Raw genomic sequence first — 26,244 nt, forward strand, 5'->3', positions numbered from 1 at the left:
GTCATTGGTCGGGCGCTGCCCACGAGGTACACAAGCTGCTTCCGCTTTCTCAGCATCCCTCAATGACCCTGCCCTGGTGTCACCTACCCACCCCCACCGCCCGGTGCCTCCCTCTGCACACGTCACTCGCTGTCTCACGCCACCCGCTCTCTGCATGCCAGCCCCCCCCCCCTCCCCCCCTTCCTCCCTCCCTCCCCCCCTCCCCCATTACCCTCTCCTATGTGTTCTGATTTCGCCAATTTGCACCGTAGTAGACGGATAAATCCAGACCGGAAACGGAACCGGAACCCAAAGCCCACTGTGAGAACCCCTCTGTCCACCATCAGAGCAGTGCGTGTTTCATTAGAGTTACCCTGGGCCCTGGCCCTTAATCACCTAGAGAGGCCATCTTGATTGCAAACACTCGCCGTCCAACTAGCGAGCAGAGCCCAGACAGAACCAAGATGTCCTCTTTAGGTTAATAAGGCCCATGGGGTGCCATTTTACCTCTGCATCTATGTCAATACAAATGAGTCTGGTATAGGTAGCACAGCCAATAGGGAAGAAGACAACGCACCACCATAGTCAAACTGCTGTCTTAGCAAAAAGGTCATCATAATAACAACAAGTGGATCCAAAACACAGCATCGTTGTTGTGCCATCACACACACAGGCCTGCTTTCCCTCGCAACTTAACACCTCCTCCTCCTCCTCCTCCTCCTCCTCCTCCTAAAATAAACAGCATTAACTCCATGCAACGCTGTTCAAATGTCACTTCTGTTGTTCCAGGCCTGGCGAGGCACACATGCTACTGTAACCCTCCACATGAATCACGCCACCACACAGCATGTGACTGTCGTGTGTTATTAACTTGGGTGACCAAAGAGGATGATAAAAATATCGTTACCCTGTAAATAGCAAGTGTGTGTGTGTGTGCGTGTGTGGGTGCATGTGTGCGCGTGTGGGCGTGTCAGTGTGTGTGTGTGTGTGTGTGTGTGTGTGTGTGTGTGTGTGTGTGTGTGTGTTTGTGTGTCTAGGGGCTCAGCTGGCATTGTTTATTTTGTGCGCTGCTTGCAGTAAATCTTATAGCTAAAGACATGTTGATTTGAGGGTCAACTTCGTCACAATCCATACACGCTGAATCTAACCTCCAAGGCAAGGGTTTGAGCCATGGTGCGACCTTAAATAAGTTGAGGACAGTTGTGAATATACTTCTATTTGTCCACCCTAGAAATACCTGAGCTCCTGGATGGTGTGGGCATTTTAAGATGTGAGATACAGTAGCCACTGTAGCAATTGCAACCTATTAACTTGGATTGATGTTTCAGAAACGGGTCTATTAAGGACCTCCCTTGAGTCTGCAATAAAGTTTGTATTGAGTTAAATTGATAGGATTTAAACCCAGATGGGTTGATTCACTTATGTCGGCTGGGATGTAACACAAACACATAATGATTATGAATCGCGAATGAAACTAAGTAGGATCGTATTGTATTAGAGGATTGGGTGTTACCTCTTGGGAAAGTTTTCGTGAAAAACGAATCCACCTCTTTCTATCTCTGTATCTGTCTCTTGTTTCTATATTGTAGCACTTAAAACCTGTTGCTTTACTTATATTGTGAATTTTTACGTACTCTGCATTTTTCTTTAGTGTATCTCCATTTTTTAATGCACTTACTTTATATTGCACAAAGGTGTCAGTAGAATAAATGTAACATAATGTAATGTTGCAAGCGATACATACAACCCTCTGTCCTCCCTACAGGGTGAATGGGACTTTATTCTTTAGTCTATAAGCGGTGGTGGAGGTGGTGCTACTGGGATCAAGTTCATAATGAACCCACTGAACGCCAACAGCGCATTCATTCAAAGGTCACGCGGCCAAAAGAGGCACCGACCACCGCTCGGCAGTTCACAGAGACGGTAGGTCTACGTACGGAGGCCGCAGCAGTCTCTGACACGATATCGTCTGTTCCTGCAATACCAGAGGCTGCATTTTCAGGACCGCAGTTCTAGGACCTTTGCCTTTAAGACACCGGCAAAGGAGAGTACATCTTTCCTAGGATGGCGTTGCAAATAACTTAAGTATAGACCTACATTAATAAATGGCTTGATTTAGATCGTTGGCTGGTTAAGTTTAGGGGTTAGGTGAGAAATGGTTAAGTTTAAGTATTAGAGATGGTTAAGGACACCACTAGAGGGCAATGTACTCCTCACATTCCTCCATCATATTTTATGATAATAGCAATATAATCATAATAATAATTAACACGATCATTAATATGGTTACTATTTGTAATAATAATATTATTATTTGTATTATTATTGTAGGTTGAAGTGGAAGTAGTCCTTTACATCGTTTTGTGAGTTATTATTGATAATCGAAACTATTTTTACTTTTACTATTCATCTAAAAATCACTGTAATTCATGGTTATAGTTATTGTAATTGTTAATCTCAAGAATATATTCATTTTTTCCTCGAAATTATTATTTGTACTATTTATTTTAATTGTATTATTATTATTATTTATTATTGCTACAAAATGCAATATATAGTAACACTTAGTGAAATCCAAACACTTCAGTGTAGGTTATTTTGACAGCAATAGTAATTGGTATTTTCAATAATCATTAAATAATGATCGCTGATAGTGGGGAATACAGACTTCCCCTAATGCATGTTCTTCCGTGGTGAGGTGAATACTTCAGGGACCGAGAACTTCACTTTTCCCACTTTAACTTTCTGCAGCCATTTTGATGACAGCGCTGATTTGTTGCATGGCCTTCCAATCGTGAAATTCGCCATTTCCTTTTTTTAAACCCAACAAAAGGGGCGCTGTGATTGGTCGCCACGTTGCTCCTCCCATTCATGTTTTTCGGGAATCCCCAACTCGACCCCCATCCTCCAACGTGTTCGCTCGTCGTCCATAATATTGTGAATTGCAGCTGACTGCGTTGAATCACACTTGACGGCTGACTCACATCCTCCACGCCGGATTGAGGGGTCTGAGGTAGCGTTTTTATTTCATGTCATTATCCCCTGTCTGGGTGAACACATTCCGCCGAACGTCTCTCCATTGAGGGAAAAGTTGTGGGAATTCCTCCACGTTTACCCGACGTTTACCACGCGTTAGCTTCCTTAGCATGCACGCCTTGGAGTTTCTCGGCTTAGTAATTTATATTTTCCAGGACCTTTTCACGAATAAATCACAGACGAAGACTGCAACTCCATATCTCGATTCAGAAAACGAACAATAATACAAACTTTGAGAGCCAGTTGTTAATAATCCAATCGGTTTCCGGTAGGCCTTTAAGGCTGCGCGCTAGCTATTCTGTTGTTTGGTTAGCTTCCTGAAGGACAGGTCGTTGTTTTGGTCCCCTGCATGAACCTCTTGGGTCCTATTGTGATGGTTTTATGTGTGTCGTTTTTGATAATGAATGACTGTCGGAGTTTGTCTGCTAATATATGTGTATTCAGTGTTGCCAACGTAAGGCTCATGGCCTAAATCTTGGATCCTTGGTTCACTGCTGACTGAAATACATTATATAACTGCAGTTATAGTATATATTCCAATATCGATTGAATTCGATTTCGTTTACAACGTGTTGATTTGTGTCTTTTTCAACGTTTCAGAGGATGTTTATTTGTATGCATTGTTGTTGCGTCACAAACAGCATATGACATGTCAATTTGTGTGGCGGTGTCGGGTCGCGGTCTAACTGAAACTGTTGTACGTCTCAGCCTCGGGACCTGACTACTGCACATTATGGATGTTGTGGAGGACGAGGTCTTGAGTCTTCCCCTGCGCCAGGACTCATTCCAGGCCTTTTGGGAGAGTGTGTAAGTCAACACGAGACGCTACAATACTTGAGGAAATGATTCCAGACAAGCACTTGACAATTCAACTGATAACAGTTTATTCTGCCTCCACCTGCCCCAAAACAAAACCACTAGTTTGATTCTTCGCCGACACTGAATATATAAGTTGTAGGATATCACACTGCATTGATTTATCCCGTCATTGAAGAACTCTCCAAATACACTTGTTGGGTAAAATAAAACGATGCTCCAAGCAACAATTTTCCCGTTCCACATCCTGATGTGGATATTCTAAATGATTATCAATCACATTTGCATTAATTTATGTGTTTACCATTCCCCCCCCCCCCCCCCCCCAGGCCGGCAACCCTTCAGGAATGCCTGGACCCCACTCCTGGTAGCTGGTTTGACGTAAGTCCACTCGGTTAATTAATGAACTCCCCCCAACGCTCTGTTAGCCGTAAACATGGAAAAGTGAAGATCGTTCTCTTTTCACAGCTCATGCCAGACTCCTCCATCAATGTGGGGGACCTCTTCCTAGACCCCCCTGCCGCGCCCGACGCTCCCCCCACGCATGCGGCCCCCACCGTGCCCACCACCTCTGACTATGCCGGAGAGTACGGCTTTCACATCCGCTTCCAGAACTCTGGAACGGCGAAATCTGTTACCTCCACAGTGAGTATCCATCCTCCTCATTCGCCCGGAGGGCTGGTTTCCGGTCGGGGATCAGTGTAGTGTACGCTTACTGGCTGCGGATCAGAGACTCAGCGATGAGGATAAATGTTGAGTGGAGGCTTTGACGTGGCTTCACGAGGGGTGTGACGATTCACCCAGCTCACGATTCGAAACGATACACGATACTGGGTTCACGATTCGATGTTATGACGATATTTTGAACAAAACTTGAATCAAGAAAATGTTTGACTGAAAAAATGTTGTCGTTTATTCTAAAGACACAAAATATGCAAAACAATGCCATTTGCCCTACATTTCCATTCTTATGAAATTGTAGACGCCATGTGTTTATAGTAACATGGTATAGACTAATCATCTTGTCATAATGGCAATAACAAAAAGTTTTTCTTAGTATATATATTTTTAAGGTCCATAAATAAAGTATGAAGAAAACGGAACCATTTCTTCGTCTCAACAAAGCATTTCGTAACGTTTTAATATCGTCCCAGCCCTAGTCTTCAACCGGACCAGCTCGGTGTGGCAGTCGAGTCCTCTGACATTGCCGGCCTACTCTAGCCGAGACATAAGACCAGTTAAAGCCCCCTTGTTCTTTAACTATCTGGTCTAAAATGCCACAATGTGAATATCCAAAGAACTCTTTCCTAATGTTATATTAATAATTGACTTTATTAATGTTTGACCGGACAGTATTTTGGAACCCAGCTGACGCGGTCTGTTCCCTTTTGTGGAGGGCGGTGTAGAACGAATAGTGACTAGGAGAACAATGGATGGTCCTGCCGCAGACCTGAAGTACACTCCACCCTGGAGAAAGGGTTCCAAACTTATCACAAGTTTAGATTCCACAAACCCTGTTAACGTCCATGATTCCTATGGGCTAGTTCTCGTAGTCTTAACAAGGTGTTTCATTTAGAAACATTTATGTTTATATATTAAAAAAAAAAAAAAAAAAAAAAGATATTATAAGGTTCTAAAAGCTTAATTATAGTAAAAGTCTTACCTTGAAGTTGTGTTAAAAGTGCACTTTTTGGATCCTTCATGGGAGCATTCAAGTTGAACTCATTCATTGTGTGGGGTTTGCTCAAACATATGGCCTAGATGTCACTCAAAGCCAATGGCTGTACGGTTTCCACGGTGACACACCCTTACGAGTCACCCCATTGGTCAGCGTGGGTAAAGGTTAGGCTGTGGTTGCATTTTAACTACCGCCCCCAACCATCGCTTCCCCCCTCCCCCTGACTCACTGGAAGTGTTGCCGGCTTCTTGCAGCACCATGTACTGACATGACAGGGCATGTCCCCCTGCTCCAGTCCACATGGAGTTAAACTCGACCCATAGCTAGGTAGAGAGTGCTGAAAGCCCCCCACAGTCTTCTTCCTACAGCTGGCCCCACTACCAGGGCATGGTAAGCATCTGAATGATAAACGTGTACATTTTTTTATTTTTTAACTTTGTCTGCTGGAGCCGCCTTTTGGATTCGTCCGGTCTCCACCGTCTCCTCTGGTCTCGGCACTGAAGGTCACGAAGACGCATTGACTCATCTTTCTTTTGTTTTTCGGCTGCGGCGCTTCAGTACTCGGTCTCGCTGAACAAGCTGTTCTGCCAGCTCGCCAAGACGTGTCCGGTGGAGGTCCTGGTGGACGGGGCCCCTCCCCCGGGGGCCATCCTGAGGGCCACGGCCGTCTACAAAAAGACGGAGCATGTGGCGGACGTGGTGCGGCGGTGCCCCCACCACCTGAAGGAGGACGGTGAGGCGGAGAGCGGCAGAGGGCGGCGGAGCCATGGGTTTGCCTAGCGGGGGGGGAAATAATGTTATTAGTTTAATCTTGTGCTGCCGGGGACTTGGAGGCTTTGGGGCTAGAAGGCGTTTGTCAAAGGTTTTTTTTTATTGACCGACGGATCGAATAAATGAAACGCTAAATAAAAAAGGTTAATCTTATTTCAAAACGGTTCTTTCGTGAGGGTGTGTGGACCCCTCGGCTCTCCGTCCTCCACGGACGCTTCGGGGGCCAGCCCTGCTGGCCGTTTCACCGCAGAAGTGTGGCGGGCTCTCCCTGTCACACCAGCGGCGCATGCGAGTCCTGCGTACGCGTGCGTCTGCCATCCTCTGCCTGTCTAGGTGTAAGTGGCCGAGTGCTGAGCGCTGCCTCTCATCGTGCACACTGACCTGCGTTGGTATGCAAACGTAGAAAAATTAAGTGTGTGTGTGTGTAACGACGACCACTCTGCACCAGTATTATGTGGGGTTCACTGTCTCTGTGTGTGTGTGTGTGTGTGTGTGTGTGTGTGGTTTCGCGTGGGTCTTTGTGTTTAGCGGTGGAACATCGCAGTCACCTGATCCGCGTGGAGGGGAGCCAGCGGGCTCAGTACATGGAGGACCCCAACACCAAGCGGCAGAGTGTGACCCTGCCCTACGAGGCCCCCCAGGTGGGTGGGTGTGTGTGTGTGTGTGTGTGTGTGTGTGTGTGTGTGTGTGTGTGTGTGTGTGTGTGTGTGTGTGTGTGTGTGTGTGTGTGTGTGTGTGTGTGTGTGTGTGTGTGTGTGTGTGTGTGTGTGTGTGTGTGTGTGTGTGTGGTTTGACGGTGCTCTTCCTCTCCACACAGCTGGGCTCTGGGCACACGACGCTCCTGCTGAACTTCATGTGCAACAGCTCCTGCATGGGAGGGATGAACCGGAGAGCCATCCTGACCATCCTGACCCTGGAGTCCTCTGAGTGAGTCCACCGCCTCTCCTCTGGGGCCAGTAGCCTGGGGGCCCGCGTGGGAACCCAGTAGCGCTCTCTAACCACCCCCCCCTCCCTCCCTCCCTCCCTCCCTCCCGGTCTCTCCACAGGGGGCATGTTCTCGGCCGGCGTTGCTTCGAGGTGCGTGTCTGCGCCTGTCCCGGGCGCGACCGCAAGACGGAGGAGGGCAACGTGGAGAAGAAGACGGAGGGATCCAAGCCCACCAAAAAAAGAAGTGCGTATCCGGCGTGACGGTCTCCCCCCCCCCCCCCCCCCCCCCACTCTCGCTCTCTCTGCTTTGTACGCCTGGTGACCATGTGGTGATGTGTGCCGTCGTCTCCTCAGAGAGCCCCCCCGCTCCGGCCGCCGCGGCCCCGCCCAAGAGGGTCCTGTCCGCCTCCAGCGCTGAAGAGGAGGATAAGGAGGTGTTTGTGCTACAGGTGAGCTCCCCACACACTCACACCGCTAGTACCACGAGGTACAAGATACACCATTGTTTATTGTCCTATACACAATGGAAACAAGGTTTACACTGGGCAATGAAATTCTTAATTTGCAAGTTCCCTTCACACAAATTATACTTGAAATAAAAGTAGATAAATAAACTAAACTACTAAAGATATCGTACAAAGAGCAGAATTTAGTTAAACAAAAACAGTTAAATATAAGGTGCTGTTTAGCATGTGGAATGTTCGCATACAGCAGAAGGCCCTGAAAGACACTGAAACATAGACGTTTTTGAATATATAAATTGGATGTTGAATATTATTAGTAGATAAGTACATAGTGCAAATGAAGCTCACAGTTGAAAATAAATACAGTTCACAGTATTGAATATAGTGCAAACACAGAGTGTCATCAGTGTTTGATAGTCATTCAGCAGCCTTTAAGTCAGGTTGTTCTGGCTTTCATGCACCTGTAGCGTCTGCCAGATGGTAGCAGGGTGAACAGTGTGTGCTGGGGGTGTGCAGTGTCCTTGGTGATGTTGTTGTGTGCCCTCTTTGTAACCCGGGTGTTGTAAATGTCTTGAAGTGATGCGAAGGCTGCTCCACAGTTGTATTGTGTAGTTTTAATCACGCGTTGGAGAGCCTTCCTTTCCTGTACCGTGCAGTTTCCAAACCCCGCTGTGATGGAGTTGCTCAGGAGGCTCTCCACTGTACACCTGTAGAAGTTGCTGAGGAGTTTTGATGACAGTCCAAATTTCCTCAGCTTTCTTAAGTACAGCCGCACAGCTGAGACTTCTTGGCAATGTGCTGGGTGTTGTGAGACCAGGTGCGAACTGTTTACACGCAGAGTACACACGGGGTACGTGTGGACGCACACCTCGGTGTGCGTCCACACGTACCCCGTGTGTACTCTGCGTGCACCGACCGACCCGATCATGTGTGGTTCCTGTGTGTGTTTGACAGGTCGTTGGCCGTAAGAGATACGAGGTCCTGAAGCAGATCAACGACGCGCTCGCGCTGCAGGAGAGGTAAGTAGCAACGGGGACCGCTGAAGCACATGTCGGCCCCCCACCAGGTGCTGCAACTCGCCCTTATCATCACATTATCCGGTGGTTCGTTTCCAGCCGATGAAAACATGGCAAAGGGCCAATCACAAGTGCAAGGCGACGAATGTGTGGTCGCTCTTATGGGGCAGGCAGCCGTGATGTCTAACCACGTCTTCTACCGAGACGGAGGACTAGTTGTTCATCCATCCCTGTTCGGTTTGTTTTAGGATGAAAGTGAAGCAGGAGGTCCAAGGGGGGCCGTCGCGGGGAAAGAGACGGCTGGGGGACCGGACAGACGAGGGGACCGACTGAGGGCCCCCGGAGTGTTCTTTAAAGAAATGTGTACGTCCAACATAACACTGCCACAGCGAACCCTGTTATTTTCTACACTTTTCTTTTGTCATTCCTATTTTTTATTTTTTTTCATAGCTTATTTTTCAGCATATAGTTTTATATACAATGTATTTTATTTTTCATGTATTTTTTCTTTCTTGATACTAATTCTTTTTTATTTCGTTTTTATAAGAGGCCATAATAAAAAAACAATTTAAATAACTAAACTGTTTGTTCTTTGTTCTGTTATGTGCGCTGCATTACCCCTTGTTTTATTTGCCTACCAAGAAAGGTATCTTTCAAATGATGTATACATGGTGTGTGACCTTTGGAAGCGCTAGATGTTGGGACCGGCCACAAACTGCAGATCATTAGCACGTTATTTCCCCTTGCTGCTTTGCATGTTGGCGGGACCAATGCAAAACCAGGCAGACTGTGATCTTAATACCAAGCTGTACAACATGAATACCACATTGTTCAGCCAACCAGACTCATTCGGCGTTCATTCGTGCAAGCGGCTTAATATTATTTTGTTAATCAAGTCGGATGCTGAATCATACAAGGCTGGGATAGGATTGAAACCGTGGGTACTTTGACCGGCCTGAGCAGCCAAGATGGATAAAGTCTCCATACTTTTTATTATCGGTAAGTTTGGGATCCGAAAACGGCCGTTTGTCGAATCATATATTCAAATTGTTGCTGTATACGTGCTGTACTAATGAGGGACCTATTTTCAATACAAATATTTATATTTGATACATATATTAGCTCCACTGCTGTTGCCGTGTTGGTCCGAGAGACAGTTCTTCCACCAGTCCAGAAATGCCTCCTGGGCTGAGGCGAGGCAACATTGCCAGGTACCGCATAGACCTCTAAAATAAATAAGTCAGTGAAAATGAGGTTAATACATCAGATGTTGATTTACCTGGAAACGTCATCATTAAGGTTAATGACAATATGCCTTTTCCTTTCTCTGGTGTGTTTCACAAATGATGAATTGTTGTAATTGGGGCAACATTAATAGTTTATTTTTTTACAAAAGATGAAGGGGATATTATCTTCCAAAAAACGCTGCAATATGAACTGGAACCCAGTGTCGAATGCGCATGAATGACCACCGATTTCTCGGCCCTCTGGCTCCCTCAGGTGTGCTACAAGGACCTGGTGACGATGAGCTACGACAACAGCCTCCCTCTGGTAGAGGGGGCCAAGAGCCCGCAGTGGATCGGTCTCCGCGAGACGTTCAACGAGACTGATGCGCCGTGGTCTGCCTGGGCCAACGGGGACCCCATCACCTTCCAGAACTGGTACCCCGTGAAACCCCCGCCCCCTGTTGTGGAGCCCTGCACCACTATCGCTGCTCCCACCGTTGATACTCGAAAGACTACTTTAACCACCAAAGGCCTTCCTGAAACCAGTAGCAGTGGCTTCACTGGAACGGCCTCAGGTGATACTCAAAAGAAAGCTTTAACCAACACTGCCCTCCCTGAAACCAGTAGCAGTGGCTTCACTGGAACGGCCTCAGGTGATTCTCTACAGACAGCTTTAACCAACACTGCCCTCCCTGAAACCAGTAGCAGTGGCTTCACTGGAACGGCCTCAGGTGAAACCAGTAGCTTTACGCAAACTTATTACTCTGATATGACTTTCCTAACGACGCCGCAATACGTCAGAGAGGACTGTGTGGCCATGCACCACTTCGGACCCTGGGTGGAGGAAGACTGCAATACAGAGTTGCCTTATATCTGCTATGATGGTAAGGATAATCTCGCTCTTAAAAATACATGTCATTTTATTAGAAAATAAAGAAATAAGGGTATTGGGTTTATCTGTGTTTATACTTGATCACTGGGCCACTTCTCTTTGTTTACATACCCCCCCCCCCCCCCACCACACACACACACATACACACTCACACTTAATCTTTCTATCCGCCATTGATATGGGGGATATTGATAGTTAATCAGTAATATATTTGACATGTGTCTTTCATATCCACCTTAGACCGCTACTATGGCATCGCCTCGGTTGACCGCGACGCCACAACCGCGACGCTGAGCTGGGAGACCCCGTCTGGGATTATAAGCAGCTACCGCGTGGAAGTGCATGGGGGTGGTTCCCTGAACGTTAGCGTCGATAGTTCGCCCTATCAAATCTCCAACATGACCCCAGGCACCAAATATGAAGTGCGAGTGTTCGCGGTGAAGTGCGACCGGGAACTGAACTCGCAGAATATTTCTTTCATCACCAGTGAGTTAATTCCTCGTATCCAATAACGAATGTTTTATAGTCATTTTTTTTGCAAATGCTGTTTATGAGTTTTTTCATTCAAGACTATGTATTTGGCTCAAATGTGGAGCCAAATGCTTTTCTTTTAAAGTTATCACAACATCGAACCATACTTTTTGTGCACATCTAGACAGCGGAATGACCTAAAAGCTTGAACTATTAATAACACTTGAATGCAATCTCAATAATATTACATTGCATCAAACAAGTAATAAATGCAGACTGCTACGACACTGCTTTAGTCAATAACCAATAATATATATAATAATAAGTAGGCCTACCAATAATAAGTCAAGGATCTCCTCAGAGGTTATTCTTCAAAAACGCTCGCTTCGAAATCATTACGGAGCAACAAGGTCTGCCGACGCAGGGCGTAAATAAACATTTTATTAGAAACATCCGTTTAACATGTTAATCACGCTCTCCTCTTTAGAGCCGGAGACGCCGTACAACCTCACCGTCGAGAACAACACGGAGACCTCCGCGGCCCTGCGCTGGGAACGGCCCGTGGGCGACCTGGAACGCTACTGCGTGAGGGTCGAAAAGAAAGAAAGACGGATCCGTGACGTGACGGATCCGTGCAATTATTATCCCGACAAGGAAGAAGCGGTGGTCAAGGATTTGACCCCCGGCAATAAGTACACGGTGTACGTGCTGAGCGTCACCGGGGACGTGGAGAGCGAGAATGCCAGTATCACCGTGCTCACCAGTGAGTCCGCCGACTGCCGCCTCCCTCGGGGTCGTCATGGCGACGGGCCCCTTTCCTCCAAGGCCTCTCGTTGAGTCGGGACGAGAACCGCCGGAGTCTCCCCATCATAGTAGGGAGTGGTTGCGAATGCAAAAAGACTGCAAGCGCAGCCACACCTAGTTTCAATTCAAATAGACTCGGAAAGACGAAGTTTGTTAGAATTATTAGAGACAAGGATATGTTCTGTTTTTATAATTTTATATCAAATTTATGAATGTTATAACTTTTATTCTAACGCCCATTCCTTGGTTAAAAAACGACATTGTAGCCCCAAAAGCTGACTTGTGATGCTAAGCACATTGTGCTTTTATCAGGGCTTCAGAATTTGGGTTGGATGTGATGTCGATTTTCGCTTATTCACAGTCGCAGTTTGAAAGGGTTCCACGGGCACTCATTCTGCAGACTCACACTCCTAACAGCTAGAAAGAGGAACGACGGATCCCTCGTTCCGAGTTCTCCTCTGAAAATGAGGGGAGTTTTGATCGGATGGTTCCCCCCCCCCCCCCTCTCTCTCTCTCTCTCTCTCTCTCTCTCTCTCTCTCTCTCTCTCTCTCTCTCTCTCTCTCTCTCTCTCAGGGCCCAGCATGGTGACTGACCTCAACGTTTCAGACATCACCAACAGCTCTCTGGTTCTCAGATGGGTCCACGAGGGCTCCGCCCAAGGATACCTTGTGGTTGCTAAGGATATCCAAGCCAAAAAGTATTCTCACAGTCCACTTTTCTTTTCTTCTCTGTGTGTGTGTGTGAATATAACGTGTGAATTCAACTTAGCTCAAAAATCCAGGCCTATTTTTAATCGTGCGTCGTCAAACTTCCGTCGATTAAGATTGCGTGTATCTTTATTTCTGGACTTTGTGATGCCCCATGGCAGAGAAGTTCTTCGATAATGTAGAAGGACTCTTTATAGTTGTAATACGGATTTGCTCCCACAGCTTTTGATTCTCTTTCATGACACCCATAAACATATGTGTACGTTTATTTGACAAGATTTTTAATTTTCTTGTGATCACATATTATTATTATTATTATTTTTAAATGCATCCCTAGCATGTAAAAAACGACACCCAAACACAGAGAAATCCATATTAACACACATACAAACACATTTCTTGATGTTTATACACCCCCCTCCCCCTTCTCGTTTCATAGTCGTGCGTTGTTCCTTCATGTCCCTCCGTGCACACCCCCTTGGAGAGCTCCACGTTGAGCTTGCACTGCCCCCACACCGGTGTGCATGAGCGTCGGTAGGCATGCGACGAATGCCCACGCTGTGGAGGTTTGAACCCCTGTTGGTTGGTCTCTGTGTCCCCCCCCCTACAGCGTGTTCTGCAACCAAACCGTGAACTCCTCCGAGAAGCAGGCGATGGTGCACTCACTGCCTCCTGGCACCAATGTGAGGCTGACGGTCCGGACGCTGTATGAGTCTCTGAAGGGGGACGCGGCCTCCATCGACAGCTTCATCGGTGGGTGGGGGGGACGCGTCCATACGGGTCTTTTTTTTTCGAAATGAAAATTTTTCGAATGAAAAACCTTTTCCCTGAATTGGGCCCGCCTCTCTTTTGGTTCTGTTTTTTTTTTTTTTTTTTTTAAACGGATTGAGATGATATGATTTGCGTAGCAGTAGCTCATTGTCCGCTCGGTTCAGATTGGTGTTAAACAACCCCCACTTCCCCCGGTCCCCCCCAACCCGGTCTCCCTCCTCTTGTCTCCCCCTCTGGTCTCCCCCCCCCCGGCCCCCCCCCCAGTTCCAGACCCCGCCCGCAACCTGGTCTTGAACGCCAGTGAGACCACCATCACGGCCAGCTGGGATGCCCCCAACGGCTCCTACAATTACTTCAGCGTGTCCGTCTGGCTGCACAACTCCACGGTGAACGCCACCCACTACAACACCACCGAACGCCTCCTGACCCTGCCCATGCTGTACGCCGCCGCCCAGTACGAGGTGACCGTCACCACCCACGCCGGGGACCTCAGCAGCGAGCCGACCGTCGGCAGCACCTACACCCGTGAGTCATCTGTCGGTCTGTCAGTCAGTCAGACGTCTTGATGGACACTCCAACGTTTCACCCGATTTGCGACAAATCCTTTGTAACATCGATCACATTTGTGCTTGTGTGTGTGTGTGTGTGTGTGTGTGTGTGTGTGTGTGTGTGTGTGTGTGCGTGTGCGTGTGGGTGTGTGTGCATCTAGAACCGGTCATGGCGCAGGACCTCAAAATCACCTTTCAAGGCAGCAACGGCACCCTGACGTGGACGGCGCCCCAAACCGCCCCAACCACTAGGTTCCGGGTCAAGTACGACGGCAGATTCTGGAACCACCTCGGAGATTTCAACCTCACCGGGGGCCAGCTCAATGTGGGGCCCCTGCGCCCGGGCACCCGCTACCTGTTCCAGGTGATCACCGTCTCCGGCACCATGGAGAGCGAACCAGCCGACTACACAGAATACACACGTGAGTCAGCCGGGAAGCACGCACGCACGCACGCACGCACGCACGCACGCACGCACGCACGCACGCACGCACCAACACATAGGGTTCGATGTTGTTTGTTTTAGCCAGACCCTTTTATTTTTGTTTTGAATATTTGGAGTTCTTCCTGCTCAACTGTGCTTGGTTTGTGTGTGTTTGTTTGTGTGTGTGTGTGTGTGTGTGTGTGTGTGTGTGTGTGTGTGTGTGTGTGTGTGTGTGTGTGTGTGTGTGTGTGTGTGTGTGTGTGTGTGTGTGTGTGTGTGTGTGTGTGTGTGTGGTAAAGTTACTTTAAAATAAAGGAGAGATGTATAGGAATGTACAGAGCTGTTAGTCATTTATTTATTTATCGACAATACAAATCAAACAAATGAACGTGTGCAACCGTTTTCAGTTGCATCCCGTTTTTTACTGTGTGTGTGTGTGTGTGTGCGTGAGTGTGAGTGTGTGTGAGTGTCTATGTGTGTGCTCACGCGATTGTGTGGGTGCCTGTGTGTGTGCATACAATTGGCGTGTGGGCGTGTGTGTGTGTGTGTGTGTCAAAATACAGTTTGGCTCTAGCCAGGCTAGTTTTGACCCCTTTTTACAACCTGTTCTTTAAACAAAACAAGCGTCTATCCAGAAGTAAGGCACGGCCGTGTATTTACATTACACCACGGACATGCAAATGACCGGCCCGTCGTACACCTCCTTTGTCCTCAGCCGGGAACGAGAGTGAAGTCACACTGTCCATGATGTGTTCTTCAAAAGGGCAAGACTGCGAAGAAAGCGACGTCAAGGATGAGGTACTCAATAAGGTATGAAAGGCCATGAAGGTACAATCCAATCACAGTGGGGCTTTAGGGCGGGGCTTCCCCATTTCTAGCCTATGAAACCCCAAGTGTCCTTATTGGACAAACCTGAGTTGCGTCGTTTATGTGTTTCAGTTGAGGGAGGAGTTCGGTGTAGTGTTGGACGGAGTGTCCTGGAAACTCGCCTGGAAGACGTCACCTCTCGACAAAACTGCACAGTGAAAGAAATCAAGGTTTTATTTGTTTTAATTGATGCGGTTGTGGACTATTTTACTGCTTTGTTCTCTAATGTTAAAGTATTTTCCATTTATATATATTATTGTACACATTTAACGTATTGGTCCAGAAATGCATATTTTTAAATTGTTATTTGTTTTCTTGCTAAATCATTTTGTACGTTTTCACAAAGAATACAGCTATAGTTCCATCGGATGTCCACCATGGGACAGTATTTATCCTTTTGGCAAAATAGTGCCGCGCTAACTCTCACCTTCACTCAAATCAAGGGAATCAATCAAATCGATGCAATCGTTTTTTGGTACTTTTATTTTCCCTGCATCGGGCGGACCCTTGTATGATTACAAACCAAGACAACAACTTGTTTTGATCCGAGGGTCTGGTTGATACTAAGCAGATTATCAGTAGATCAGGACACAGATCATTCCAGGTTGATAAACAAGACTTGGGTGCATTGGACTTTGTAAAGATCAGCTTTGTAAGTGGCTGACAATTCAATAATTTGACAATAAATACATATTTTAACAAGATTTGCTTATATGGTCACTCTTGGTCAATAATGTCTTACTAATTTCCCCTGAATCGAGCTGAACCAGGTAAAAGTCTGAAAGTGTCTGACAATAAAAAAAAAAATTGGCAACGACTTCATGATTTCCAAAGTGGATCTGTGATGTCATAAACTGGATGCATCATTTCTTGGTCAGGTTTCGCCTGAGGAATACAACTGTAGTTCCACCAGATGTCTGGTGGAGGGCAGCATTATACTTCTGTTCGAGCCCGCTCACCAATTAAAGTATGGAATGCAAACTTTCCATTACATTAGGACAGCAACTCATAATGTCTAGATTCTAAAGTTATAATTGCTTTTACCGCGTGCAGCTTTACTCTTTATACTTCTTAGATTATTTGATTTAACAATCTGTGTGCCTGCCTGCCTGCTCAGTTATGACATAGGCCTACTAACTGCCTGATATATACCTGGATAATGAAGGTACTGCCTTTCATTAAAGGAGACGTATTATACCACCAGGTGTGAGTGTGATTAGCCTTATTAGCCTGGACACGCTCACTAGTGATGTCAAATGGGGCAGATTTTCGAAACGGCTTGTGAGGCTAATCACACCCACACCTGGTGGTGTGATATGTCTCCTTTAAAGGAAAGCAAAGACCCAAGCTAACCAACTGAAAATATCTTTGACCTCAGGTTGGGTATTTGTGTTGGCCTATCATTTAAATCTTTTGATCTTTTAATCATCAATCTGTTGACAAATAAGATGCAGCTTTATTGGACAATATCTGTACAGCGATTGTAAGTTATCACAGCAATCCAAAATTCAAACACTCGAATAAATAAACTCAGGTATCTACAACGATTAAGCCTGTCCTATCTGATGATTCGGCACCTTTCTACATTAGGCTACCCGTGCGCACTCTGCCCGTGCACTCATTGTGCAAGATCAGAAACTAGTCACGTATTGAGAGGGAGTGGGAGGTTCAAGGGGAGAGGTGGGATTTTTTCGGTTGTATACCTTCAAAATCTAGCTTACTTTGGCTGGTTCCACTTGTGGTTTGGTTTATCCAAAAATATATACACATACAGGCTACCACATTATTCTACGTGCAGATCATTTCCAGATAACAAATTCGTAAATTAAAGCAGTGTTATAAAGAAATGTTTTTTAATCGCCGTCTACCTACAATCCTGTCGGCCTTTGGTCTTCCGCTATCGACAAGAAAAGATTCCTTGAAAGCAAACGGATATTTAGCCTTTCATGAAATTTGATTCAAAATCTTCAGCGAGCAGGAAAAAAAATGTCTCCGAGCAATTCAGTGTTGGAGAAGGAAGCTCTAAACTCCACGCCAAGTGGTCCCCGGCAAAATCCAGTCTAGCATATAGCCTCCAAGCAGTCCCGAAGTGTCCCAAGGCGTTATCCATGAACCGCCCGGATCCTCGCGTCCCCTTCCCTTTCACCGCAATCCCGGCGTTCTCCCGGTGAACCCGCCTTCCCTCACTTCAGCTCCCCGATGACGGACCCCCTGCGTGGCAGCTGTGGCGGCGGCGGCGGCGGCGGCCGCACCTCCAGCCGCGTGCGTCCGTCCAGCGGCGCCAACAGCGGGTACATCTTCCCCCGGAAGCTCCCCGTGAACGTGAAGATGTGCGTCTGGTTCTTGGCGTTGTAGAACGACACCTGGCCCTCCTCGTAGTCCAGATAGACGCCCAGGTGTCGCGGCGCCATCGCCAGGGGCAACGGGGTCGGCTCGGGCTCGGTGCAGGCGTAGAACTGCTGCGCGCTCCGCCACAGCGCCCAGTAGCCGCGGCGCGGCGACATGGGGACGCGCCCGCGGCGTTTGGCGTCGACGGCGGTCACGCCCACCCGCCAGACGCCGGTGTTGGCGATGTCCACCTGCCAGTAGTGGCGCCCGCGGCCGTAGCCCTCCCACCCCGTGACCCCCGGCCAGCCGGTGAAGCGCTGCGGGCTGTAGGGGAGGTCCGGGGCCTGGGCGGGACCCTCCTGGACCCCCCGCTGGTCCTCGGAGATCTGGAGCCACGGGTTGTTGGTCATGGGGTCCAGGGTGACGTCGGCTGTGGGGGCGGGCGGAGTCAATCGCTTGATAACGGCATTTGTCGAGGTGATAAGACCTTATCACCTCGACAAATGTCATTATCAACATTTTCACTTAATTGTTTTATTTTAAAAGTGTGTGTGTGTGGGGAGGTTGGGGGGGGGGGATCCTAAACTCATGGGTGCAACCCAGGGAAGGGACAGATGCACTACGATAATAAGGTTTGTGAATAAAGGGTCTCAGGTCAAAATTAAATGAGTAAAAGCTGTCTATTTGTCGACTCCAGGCTCATGATAATCAATCCAATGCAATACATCTTTGCATCAGAGGGGTTGAATAAAGTAGGTGCCGCCGAACATAATGCACCCATCAGTTTAAGTGTGTCTGTGTCAAAAGGTGCGATGGGTTTGTGGCTCCGTCTTACCTGTGGCACTGGTGATCCAACTCCAGACTAAAAGGTCAAAATGGAACGGGGAAAAACTAGCATCAGGTCTCTGCACCGTGGATGGAAAGTCAGAAGAACCAAAGTGTTGGTCTGCAGTGACCGAACACTCACCTGAGTTGGGGATGTATCGGGCAACCCCTGCTTCCCAGCTGCGCTGCTTGGCCAGCAACCAGAACTGCGGCATCATTTTCTGTGAAGGATGAATAATTATTATAACCTTTTGGATATGTCATATCCGTCCTAGAAGTCGTTACGGAGACAGAACTCCTTTGAGGTAGGTCGTTGGACTGAGTCAACTTTTTCCCTCCTCTGATCGACTGTAAGGGTCTGTTGGCACTTGCCCAGTGTTTAACCTTTGACCTTTTGGTCCAATGTTGAAAGGTTGTGAGAGAGGATTCTACGTTTTGAGTGCATTGCATGATATGTCGACAGTCTGTATTGGAGATGATGTATCACCATTTGCAGTGTAAGCAGTGACTTGATTCAATGATTCATCCACAGATTCTAACAAACCTCTGCACGCTATTCTTATCAATAGAAAACCTATGTAAACGCTCTTATTTGTTGGATCGTTTAACAACCATTGAGATAAGGGTCCACCCTCATGGTGTTGGATTGGTGCCTGAAGCCATGACATAACATCCAACATGTTGTTATCTCTGGCAACCACTATTCTGGGCTCTCTTTGAACCTTCACCCAACTGCTTCATCTCAAGTCAACAAGTGAAACCTTTCTTATATTATAATAATTATATAAGTTCTACAAAAACACACACACAGACTGCACAGTAAAATGTATCCTTTTTTTTACAGTGCGGTTTGTGTGTGTGTTTTAGACTGAATTAAGAGGACCTTAAAGTGTGTGTTTGTGTGTTCATGCATGTGTGCACCTGCGTGCGTGTGTGCATGTCCGTGCATTGTCGTGCGGGTCTCACCGTGCGGTCCTCCTTGAGCAGCGACCAGGTGATGAACTCCAGCAGAGGAAGAAGGTGGACCAGCTTCCTCTTCCTCTGCCCAAGCAGCCTCAACATCTGGCCCAGCTCCTCACGCTCAATGCCGCAAATCTGGAACCACGACCAACGCTATTACCCCGACAGACATCCTTTCAAAATAAAAGCTCATCGCAGCTACAGCTTTCTAACGTCAGGTCACCTGACCGCACACGAGCCAATAGGCTGCTGGATGAACGGTCACCGGTGGGCTTCGGGAGGACGGCGGGGTCTGAGTGAGTGTTGAGTTTTAAGTCCTCACCACTGAGGCGTCCTGTAGCTCCTTTGCCCATCGCATGATCCTCATCTGAGTCTCCTCCTTCGGCCCCTCCTCCTCCTCCTCCTCTTCCTCAGCCCTGGTTGCCGTCGGCGTGGGTGTAGGCGTGTCCCTGAGCAGCTGAACACACAGAGGGGGAGTTTTGTTTACACCTACACATCAGTCACGTCCTAAGAGAGGAAACCCCCAAATCACTCTTTGAGCCCCGAGCAGCTCTGTTAATGTAATACGTTTATTTGAAAAGTTTCTGTGCTATTTTTATGAACCTGGGAAATTCTCTGTAAAACAAGATGTCTGCTACTTCCGGCTGAAAACCCTTTTGCAGAGTGAAGGCTTTCTATTGGCTGCACAGCCTGGCCACGCCCCTCGCACCTGCTCCTATGAAACCCAATCAAATGTTTCTAAAACCTTTACAACTCTCCTGACCGCTCAGACCTCAGTTATTCCCACTCAGTAATATTTAGTAAAAAAATGTATGAACTGAAGTTGTACAATTAGCATCTTACAGGGTGGTCCGTCGTTTGGCGAGATTGTTAATTAGAACGGCGTTGTACACGGGCCTCACCGTGTCGATGTGTCGGAGCTCGCCTGCCCATTCCAGGATGAGTTGGCGGCTCTGTTCCAAACTGCGCTCCACCCGTCCTTCGTCGGCCGTGCTGCCGGCGCCGCCGTCCTCTGGTCGCCCGCTGCCCTGCTGTGATACAGAAACACCAAGCATGAGTCACTGATGGTCATGCACTCACTGATTCACTGGGCGCACTGACGCCAACCTGGCGGGTCACAGATGCAAGGGAGTATCGCTGCCTGTGACACACACACACAGGTAGGATAGATGGGAAGAGACGCCCCGATTGGTCAGGAATGAGCCAGAGACACCCCGATTGGTCAGGTATGAGCCAGAGACACCCCGATTGGTCAGGTATGAGCCAGAGACACCCCGATTGGTCAGGTATGAGCCAGAGACACCCCGATTGGTCAGGAATGAGCCAGAGACACCCCGATTGGTCAGGTATGAGCCAGAGACGACCTGATTGGTCAGGAATGAGCCGGGAGCGGCCTAAAATCGAAATGCACCCACACTTAAGCTGCACAATGCACTGTCAACTAGAAATGATATTCAGATATTCTCCCTAAGAACAGACACATGGCCATGGCATTCATACCATTCATTTATACATCTACATTTATATACAAATTATACCAAAGTGAATGCTCTTAAATCTCACCCCTAGCACCTTTAGGCTTGTGAATTGTTCTGTGAGTTTTTTAAGTATTCGTGCTTTAACCTTTAATTTTCCACACTTTCCCTTAGTTTTCCCAGATGGGCTATCGTTTCTCGGAGTGCCTGTCCTGCCCGTAGACCTTTTTATCCCGGGGTTGTTTACAGCTCCGCAAAGCTTCGGCAGCCGTCATTCAGCCAGGCTGTAAACCCAACTCTTATCAGTGCCCTCTCTACAGTATGCCCTGTCGTCTCCTCCAGTTATGCCCTGTCGTCTCCGCGGTTATGCCCTGTCATGTCCCCATTATGCCATGTCATCCCTCGATGCGCAAACAGAAAGGCCTGTCATAGTTTCCCATAGCAACGAGTATGTCAACGTTTGTGCCCCTTTTTCAATCTTGAATACAAATGTGTATCATTAGACACAGTCACTGAAGTAAAGCTTCCATCCCAATGAAGGTGGGACCACTTACAGTGTAAATAAAGGAGTTTGAAGTGATCAGAGGCCGATTCAAATTGAGAGCTTGCCAAAAGCTTTCCACTTTATTGATACAATTACATCAAACTGTGCGATTTGTTTCAACACTTCGATTGGTAAACCGTCAACGATGACTGTTGAACTCCATCTTGCTGTACGCGGTGTGTCCGTGCACGTGTGTGTGGTTATGACAAATAAGTTGTCGAATCTTGAATCTCCTGGAAACCGGCTGGTAGCGGTTTCGGGGGCGGGGTGTTCCTACCTGGCAGACGTGGTCCACCTGGGCCTTCCAGTCGTTGATGAACTCCACACAATCCTGCAGGCTGCGGAGGTCCTTCAGGCCGTTCTGTCTGGGTTTCTGCCGGAGGACACACACACAGGGGGGGGGGCTTTAGCCAGAACCCCCTGCTCATGAACAGTTCCCCCTAAAGAGGGCTGAGGCGGGTTGGGGGGGCCGAGACAAGGGCCTGGAGGACACCTTGAGGGAAAGTCTGATAGGCAGTAGTGGTGACCACTGAGCCACAAGGCCGAACATGACTTTAAATTAATTAAATGAAATACGGGGGGGAATGTAGAACTGCGTTTGACGTTTATGTCACACTGACTTTCCATAAAAGAAATAGAAAATGTATAAAAAATCGTATCCAATCATAAAAACATTTGGATTTAAAATCTATTTAGAACGACTAAAGATATGATGTGCGATTGCAGCTATTGACGATGATTGTGTGTGTGTGTGTGCGTGTGTGTGTGTGTGCGTGTGTGCGTGCGTGCGTGTGTGTGTGTGTGTGTGTGTGTGTGTGTGTGTGTGTGTGTGTGTGTGTGTGTGTGTGTGTGTGTGTGTGTGTGTGTGTGTGTGTGTGTGTGTGTGTGTGTGTGTGTGCGTGTTCAGTGGCGTACCTGTGCAGGTGTGGAGGTCTTTTGGCTGGGGGCGGAGCTGTGTTGCTGGACGTACATCTCGTTCTGGGGCCATCTCACCGCCCCGATGGAGCTGCTCTGGGTGGAGTTCTCCCCCTTCAGGTCTGAGTGGGCGGAGGTGAGAGGTTGCATTAAACTCTTTTTCATTTGAAAAAAGTTTTAAAGTAAAAAATATAAATATTTTTTTTATACCCAAAGCCTATGGGGTTTAACAATGGCCGCCTTGATATGAATGACCTATGATAAACTCTCATACATTGATAATGCTTTAAGTCACGCCGCCAGTTATCTCTAGATCATAATCAGGCAATCTTTGGCTACTGTACGGGATGGAAGTGTAAAGTCAAAACCTACTCTTCTTCTTCAGAATGCTCTTCATCTCAAAATGGTTTGGCTTTGTTCCTGTCAAATGATGCACGTTTCATTATAATGCAACAAAATGTGCAGAACATAATGAATACTTTAAATTGTAACAGTATGAGCTAAATGACAGTGTGTGTTTCGTATTTAAAACTGTATTTTTATATTTTACATTGTATTTTACAATTATTATTATTATTATGCATTATTGAACTGCAAGCACGCACGCATGCACACACGCAGACACACCAGTTGTTCTTTCTTTCTTAAACAAAAAATGAAAAGTAATCGCTATGCAATAAGATCAACACGTCAGAATGTTTGTCTTTCAACACAAAAAATAAGAAGTTGGTCAAAACTCAATATTCCTGTCCTACATGCTCCTACCTTCTTCCATTTTGAGAGAGTGAGAGAAAGAGCGAGAGAGAGAGAGAGAGAGAGAGAGTGCTGATCGCTCCGGCAGTAGGAAGGAGTGGACAGCGAACGCTTTCTATCCAAGCTTTTTTATGCCCCCTTCCTATAACAGAAGCAACCCTTGGACTCTGCTTTTTATGAGCTGGACTCGGTGGCAAGATCAAGATCAAGATCCAGCAGCTATAATCGAATACAGCCGTCTTATATGCCTGTGTCACGGGCATATGTACGTGTGCTGCTATCTATTGATATGACAGTTTCGGCTTTTTCAGTGGCTTCCCTGAAGTGACGCAGATGCAGGCGTCACAGAGTGTACATCAGCACAATGAACTCGTCACTTGTGGATCAATCAGTGCTCGTATTTCGTCTGCTCTCTCCATTTAACACTAAATGACCAAGACGCTCACATTTGGCCTTATGCCTACTGTGTTGTCCCCTTCAGGGAAGTGCTTTGACATCGTCCTTTATATCACTACAATATCTTTGACCGTAAACCCAAATGTTTTATTTCTCCAGACGTCATCGTGTGATCACTGGTCATGCCGCCTTTATGCAGTCGAAGATAGCGCTTGGTTATGTAGGCTTACATCCAGGGCCGTTGCACCAAATCCTGGGCCCTGTATACAAGAGGTACTGATGGGCCCATCAGTTTTTTTAAATTGCCATGGGCCCCCCCTCTGCCTTGGGCCTCCCAACGATGTGGAGTGGCTGGATTGGAGCATGAGTGGGTGGATGGGTTACTGAGGCTCAGCAGGTAGATGAAAGGGTGTGGATCATGTATCATTAGAAATTAGTATGTTTAGTCATCGCTGTAGTGGCTTGCCCTCTCGACCACTCCCAGTGGTCAGAGTTCATTATCGCCATTAAAATAAGATAATATTTGTAACATAAGGATTAATACTTGAGAATATGATAAACGTTTCGCATAGGATGTGGCAAATGCAAGAACAACAAGCTTCCTATTTGTGGTTTGTTGTGTTTTATTATTTCTCTGCAGGAGAATACTTCTGTGATGCTCTTAACAAATTGTACAAAAGAAAACTCAACTATTTCATCCAATGTCATCTTGGCTAGATAAGACCTTTGAGAATACCCTTAAATGATATCAAAGGCCGATCAGGATGCAACAGCACCAGCTCTTTGTTTACTGACTCTATACCGATGAATTTCTTGACATAATTCTTTTCACAGGGATTCATGAATACGTGGCAATATTGAACCGAAACTGAGAGCAGCCTCAACCCACCAAAACAAACACGTTCATAAAAATGATTGACAGCCTCGAAGATGCATGCTGAACGGATAAAATATAAAAAGATTAGCATCTTTGAATCAGGGCTTTAATGAATGATATGATGTGTTAAGCAGAACTCTGTGTCAGATGCCTTCATTCACAGAGTTCACTACCGGTCTAACCAAAATATATACACAAACATGAACTCATATACATATAAAAAAAACATGATATGGATAAGGGGCGCCGTTGTTATTTGGTAACAGTTGGGTTCCAGGTATTCTGCTCATGAGTGCGTGAAACTGTGTACATCTTGTCCTCGCATCAGTTCCAATTCTTGAAGAACTGTTTGAACATGATCGTCTCTCGTCCTTGCGGTAGAATCTCCACCTGAAAAGGAAAATACCCTTTTAGTTTGTATAGCGTTTCAGCAATTAGTTCATTTTATAGGCTGATGGAGTAAATGGGAGTTTTAGCCGCTGAGAATCTGCTGAGATTCAGATATCAGTTTTGGTCAATTAATGAATAAGGTGAATTAGGACAGACAGAAAGAATAATAGACAAGCTGCTATTGCAGACTTACTGACGCAATCAACACTTTGTTGGGTTTTAAGTGTGTGTTTGTGGTTCTGATGCGACTGTGTATTGAAGATCTTTGATTCAAGAGTTTTATAGCAAAGAAAGCTTGGGATATGCAGCATCATTGTGTTTACAACAAAGACCCAGCAGTAAGCATACCTGCGTCTTCATCCTGTCGTAGTTCATCTGTTGGATGAAGTTATCCGCCATCTTTAGGGCCTCCCTCTTCTCCTCAGCATTGGCTCCACTACCTGTCAATCATTCAGGAATAGGGAGGAGTCAGGGAACAGCGGGCATCATTATCACTCACGACTATAGGAGACAACTCTAGGAAAGAGACCAGCTCATAGAAAGACCCAAGAGAAAGAGATGGTTTGTGTTCCAGTCCAGCTGACACCGTGGTCGATGACGTCCTCGACGGACGGCAGCAGGGGGACTTTGGAGCAGCCTTCTCTCACCTTTCCAGACGAAGATCTTCCCGTTGGCCCCGTTGTCCAGGATGAAGCAGTCGTCGCGCACCAGCAGATCCCGGTCCAGCGGACACTTCTCCGACACCTTGGTCATGGTCATCGACCCCGTGGCGTCGGAGACCTATGGAGCACGATATGTGACATGATTAGAGTTATCTAACAATAGGCCCAGGACTCTGCGGTGCCTCTCTCCGTCTCGGTAGAAAACAGATCTTTATACAAGGAAGAGGTCGGAGCGAAGAGAGACCTTGTGGAGATGGGCGGAGTTGGAACGATCTGCCTTGGTGTCCTCCTCCGGCGTGCTTTCCCCAAGCTCCGTCATTGGCCCGAGCACCTGCCAATCACGGGAATAGGGTGGGTTCAGAATAGGCAGAGGGTCAGATTGTAGCAGCAGCAGCAGCACAGAACGTAGCGCTTCTTTGACCAAAGAGAGGAAATGAAAGGAAGCCGTTTTCCCTTCTTCGCCGTCGGCTGGGCGACGGCGCGGTAACCGTGGTTACCTTCAGCATCTCCGGGGTCTCCTCGCCCTCGTTGATGTCCACGATGCGGGCCTTCCCGTGGCGGTCCGTGTCCCGGATCAGCGAGGCGATCTCCCGCACCATCTGCTTCTCGAAGATGTTGGCCTTGGACCCGATCCACGACAGGATGGTCTGCAGGAGGGCCGTTCGGACAAAGAAGAGCCCTGTGACTTACGGATCAACAAACATGCGCACCCATTAACACA

At 47.2% G+C, this 26,244-nt stretch overlaps 6 protein-coding genes across 8 annotated transcripts in view; 3 read left to right on the forward strand and 3 right to left on the reverse strand.

Moving 5' to 3' along the window:
* The window catches only part of LOC132475569 (solute carrier family 2, facilitated glucose transporter member 4-like), a 17,847-nt gene extending 12,224 nt beyond the window's left edge, over positions 1-5,623 (reverse strand). The window contains exon 1 of the mRNA XM_060076774.1: positions 5,495-5,623. The gene's annotated coding sequence lies outside the window, so the exon portion shown is untranslated. The remainder of the gene's footprint in view (positions 1-5,494) is intronic.
* tp53 (tumor protein p53) lies at positions 2,831-9,260 on the forward strand. 2 transcript variants are annotated; one of them, XM_060076805.1, is made up of 11 exons: positions 2,831-2,992; positions 3,724-3,822; positions 4,161-4,212; positions 4,300-4,476; positions 6,068-6,242; positions 6,809-6,921; positions 7,098-7,207; positions 7,327-7,451; positions 7,562-7,656; positions 8,626-8,690; positions 8,936-9,260. In XM_060076805.1, exons 2-11 carry the CDS (start codon positions 3,749-3,751, stop codon positions 9,018-9,020), a joined length of 1,071 nt encoding a protein of 356 aa, XP_059932788.1. In that variant the 5' UTR covers positions 2,831-2,992; positions 3,724-3,748; the 3' UTR covers positions 9,021-9,260. The 2 variants fall into 2 exon arrangements, with proteins under 2 accessions (XP_059932788.1, XP_059932790.1); XM_060076807.1 differs by having other exon boundaries at positions 2,838-3,029.
* A 140-nt stretch (positions 9,261-9,400) lies between these two features.
* On the forward strand, positions 9,401-13,079 carry LOC132475564 (fibronectin-like). Of its 2 annotated transcripts, XM_060076768.1 has the most exons (6): positions 9,401-9,686; positions 9,810-9,898; positions 10,188-10,797; positions 11,046-11,291; positions 11,764-12,039; positions 12,655-13,079. In XM_060076768.1, exons 1-6 carry the CDS (start codon positions 9,656-9,658, stop codon positions 12,963-12,965), a joined length of 1,563 nt encoding a protein of 520 aa, XP_059932751.1. In that variant the 5' UTR covers positions 9,401-9,655; the 3' UTR covers positions 12,966-13,079. The 2 variants fall into 2 exon arrangements, with proteins under 2 accessions (XP_059932751.1, XP_059932752.1); XM_060076769.1 differs by lacking the exon at positions 12,655-13,079 and having other exon boundaries at positions 11,764-12,601.
* Positions 13,080-13,373: 294 nt separating this feature from the next.
* On the forward strand, positions 13,374-16,102 carry LOC132475604 (receptor-type tyrosine-protein phosphatase eta-like). The gene is made up of 5 exons (XM_060076832.1): positions 13,374-13,541; positions 13,824-14,084; positions 14,269-14,529; positions 15,247-15,341; positions 15,471-16,102. The coding sequence occupies exons 1-5, from the start codon at positions 13,442-13,444 to the stop codon at positions 15,555-15,557; spliced, it is 804 nt and encodes a 267-aa protein (XP_059932815.1). The 5' UTR covers positions 13,374-13,441; the 3' UTR covers positions 15,558-16,102.
* An 891-nt stretch (positions 16,103-16,993) lies between these two features.
* Positions 16,994-23,821, reverse strand: si:dkey-219e21.2 (E3 ubiquitin-protein ligase TRIM39). Its single transcript, XM_060076780.1, has 10 exons — positions 23,211-23,821; positions 22,818-22,865; positions 22,446-22,567; positions 21,808-21,903; positions 20,414-20,542; positions 19,834-19,968; positions 19,518-19,646; positions 18,694-18,772; positions 18,562-18,588; positions 16,994-18,156 (listed from the first exon to the last, which is right to left on the reverse strand). The coding sequence occupies exons 1-10, from the start codon at positions 23,218-23,220 to the stop codon at positions 17,582-17,584; spliced, it is 1,350 nt and encodes a 449-aa protein (XP_059932763.1). The 5' UTR covers positions 23,221-23,821; the 3' UTR covers positions 16,994-17,581.
* A 378-nt stretch (positions 23,822-24,199) lies between these two features.
* On the reverse strand, positions 24,200-26,209 carry LOC132445724 (macrophage-capping protein-like; the record flags this gene model as incomplete). Its single annotated transcript, XM_060035840.1, has 5 exons — positions 24,200-24,861; positions 25,210-25,301; positions 25,509-25,641; positions 25,768-25,854; positions 26,021-26,209. Coding segments are annotated over 5 exons (567 nt in total), but the record flags the coding sequence as incomplete, so codon positions are not given.
* Between the last annotated feature and the right edge of the window lie 35 nt (positions 26,210-26,244).

This window comes from Gadus macrocephalus, chromosome 17 (genome assembly GCF_031168955.1).
Source record: "Gadus macrocephalus chromosome 17, ASM3116895v1".
Taxonomy (NCBI): Eukaryota; Metazoa; Chordata; class Actinopteri; order Gadiformes; family Gadidae; genus Gadus; species Gadus macrocephalus.